The sequence below is a fragment of the Theropithecus gelada genome, chromosome 3 (assembly GCF_003255815.1).
Source record: "Theropithecus gelada isolate Dixy chromosome 3, Tgel_1.0, whole genome shotgun sequence".
Classification (NCBI taxonomy): domain Eukaryota; kingdom Metazoa; phylum Chordata; class Mammalia; order Primates; family Cercopithecidae; genus Theropithecus; species Theropithecus gelada.
Genome location: NC_037670.1, coordinates 174,406,797 through 174,409,326, shown reverse-complemented (window position 1 = coordinate 174,409,326; position 2,530 = coordinate 174,406,797). Strand labels below are relative to the sequence as shown.

At 59.4% G+C, this 2,530-nt stretch overlaps 1 protein-coding gene across 2 annotated transcripts in view; it reads right to left on the bottom strand.

Annotated features, from left to right (window-relative positions):
• Positions 1–1,926, bottom strand: part of LOC112620139 (zinc finger and SCAN domain-containing protein 2-like) — an 8,096-nt gene extending 6,170 nt beyond the window's left edge. Inside the window, exon 1 of one of the 2 annotated variants that reach the window (XM_025378336.1) lies at positions 487–1,926. Coding sequence is in view for 1 of the 2 variants with exons in the window: in XM_025378335.1 (XP_025234120.1) it covers positions 912–1,286 (375 nt within the window). In the remaining variant the exon portion in view is untranslated. The remainder of the gene's footprint in view (positions 1–486) is intronic. The other variant, XM_025378335.1, reaches the window with a different exon arrangement.
• Between the last annotated feature and the right edge of the window lie 604 nt (positions 1,927–2,530).

Here is a 2,530-nt window from a genome sequence, read left to right as displayed (position 1 = left end):
CCCCCCCCCCCCCCCCCCCCCCCCCCCCCCCCCCCCCCCCCCCCCGCAAAACTTGGGCTCCTGCAGAGCCCTAAGGCCTGCCTCATCCATTCTCCCCAACCCCATCAGGGAAGCCGACTGAGTGTTCCACTGAACCTCCCCGAAGGCCTCTCTTCACTTCCAGCCTCAGCCAACCTATCTGCAGAGTGAGGTCTCAGAGCCACCTCCTCTGTCTTCCCTACCCTCGAGGCCAGGGTGGAACTGACACCCTGGGGAAGGAGACAAGTCCTACTTGCAAGAGACCCCACCCACAAGTCTTTTCCACAGGCAACTGCACTGACATTTGCAAAGACAAATCATCAAAGTCCCCTTGGCCAATCTCAGCCTGGCCCTGTGACTGGGCAGCCTCCTCACTCTCCCCAGTTATACCCCTGACTGAGGCCCCGCCTGCACGTCGAGAGGCCCCCCGTCTCTCCCCCAAGTTCTTTCATCCCATGCCACACTCACAGCCCAGCTGAGCCCCTGCTCCTCCGGTCTCCGGCCGCAGCTCTTTTCTCTACAGTCTGTGCTGCTCAACGCAAATACGGTAACTCTCCCGCAGCGACTCCCGTGCCCCTTCTCCCCGCCCCCATAAAGACAGCAAGCCTCCCGCGACGTTGCTTTTATCAAATAGCTGCATTAATCGGGAGAGCTGACCCCACCCCACCCGACCTCAGACACAACCTTGCCAACTTCTGCGGCCTGAGCAACCCTGGAGAAATATGGTAAACTCTGCGTCGCAACCCCACCCCCACGAAAATACGTAGGCCTCCACCCTGCTGCCGCAACCCACCCCGCCCGACTGCAAGCCCCAGCTCCCGGAGGGAATGAATGCAGCCCACCCCCAGTGGCCGCAGCGCCCCCCGCGGAACCACGCAACCCTGGATAAATACGTAATTAAGTCGCGGCGCTCCCACTCCCGGAAAGGACCTGCGCGGGACCCAGCAAATACGGTAGCGCGCCCGCAGTGACCCGCCCTCGAGGGTCCGGCTCTGGCCTCGGTAAATACGGTAACCTCTCGCCGCGGCCCCAGCGCGGCCCCGCGCGGACTCACATGGCGCCGCCTCCCGAGCCCTCAGTCTCCGCTGCAGCGCCGCAGTCGCCGGCGTCGCTGCAGCCGCACAGCAGCCCCGTGAGGCTGGGAGGTCTAACTCTCCGGCAGCCCGGCTGGCGGAAAACGGGGCTGCTAGCGCTGCGCCCGCGCCCGAGCAGCGACCATGCGGGGGCCGGTTCCTGGGCCTGAACGTCCGATCCGCCGATCCAGACATTCCCCCTTTCGGGATTCCCTGAGGCCCGCATTCGGCCTCATCCCTAAATAGGCACCATCCCTATTTTCCTAATCCCAAGGCCAGGCCCACAAACCGCCCCCAGCGACCAGGAGAGAGGGTCGGACGGAGACGCCGGCCTTTCCGCGAGTAATATGGACTGAGCTCCGGAGCCCGGCGGCGGAGCGGCCCGGGGCGAGGGTTTCAGGACTGGAGACGACAGTCAAAGGGGCCGAATCGGGGAGCTGCCCTCGCTGACAGTTTTGCTGAAGTCTGTCTGACTGTATGGCCTGGGTTATATCACTAAGAGTGACCAGAGGGAAAGGAAGAAGACATCTGGTCCCTACTGACCACACCTTCTCAGAACGGAACCCGCAGTCAAGCCAGAGATATCCCATAGAAGAGCAACTTAGAATGTCTGAAGTAGCAGCGGGCGTGAGAGGGCAGAACCAAATTACAGCTTCCAGCTGCCATTTAATGATAATGTCCCTTAGTTGGACATAACTTGCCTTTTACAAAGCCCTTTTCCATATATGATCTCGTGGAAACCTTCCAATAACCATGTGCACCCTAGCTTGTGTGGGTATAGCTTGTGTGGGTATTAATATTATCCCATTTTACAGATAGGAAAATAAAATTGAAACACAGAGTGGCTTCCTCCAACACCCACAGCTCTAAGTAGCAGAGCCCAGATGGGGACACGGCACCGTGATCCAGCTTGAGTTCCACTGCACCGCCCTGGGACTGAGACACTCAGACATAAATAGGGTGTGACAACAGGGAAGTAAAAACCTGGGCCCCAGTGAGAACGTGCCTGACGGTGTACATTTGACAGACAAAGAAACAGAGGCCTGAGAGGAAAAGTGATTTTAAAAGTCACAAGTGGTAGAAGAACATTAAATTGGCTTTTTTCTCTGTGGCCTTTTTGTAGCTGCCAGGTGGAGAAACGTGACTCTCCAAGTCCCAGGCAGGGATCCTTGCAGCAGACAGCGGATGTGGCAGTTGGAGTGGCGCTGTCCCTGATGGAGGGCGTTGAGAGACGCGGGCCTCCCGATATCATGAGGGTCCCCTCTGCAGCTCTGTAGGTGCCCACTGTGCCTTCTGGAGCCTAGGAACTGGAGAATTCCAGGTGGGAGCCCCTAGGCTGTAAAATCAGCCCCTTCCCCCAACACCAGGCGGGGAGGCCAGGCCTGCCTGCTTTCACAGCTCACTCGGAGAACCAGTCTGCCCCACCTGGCCCCACCCGG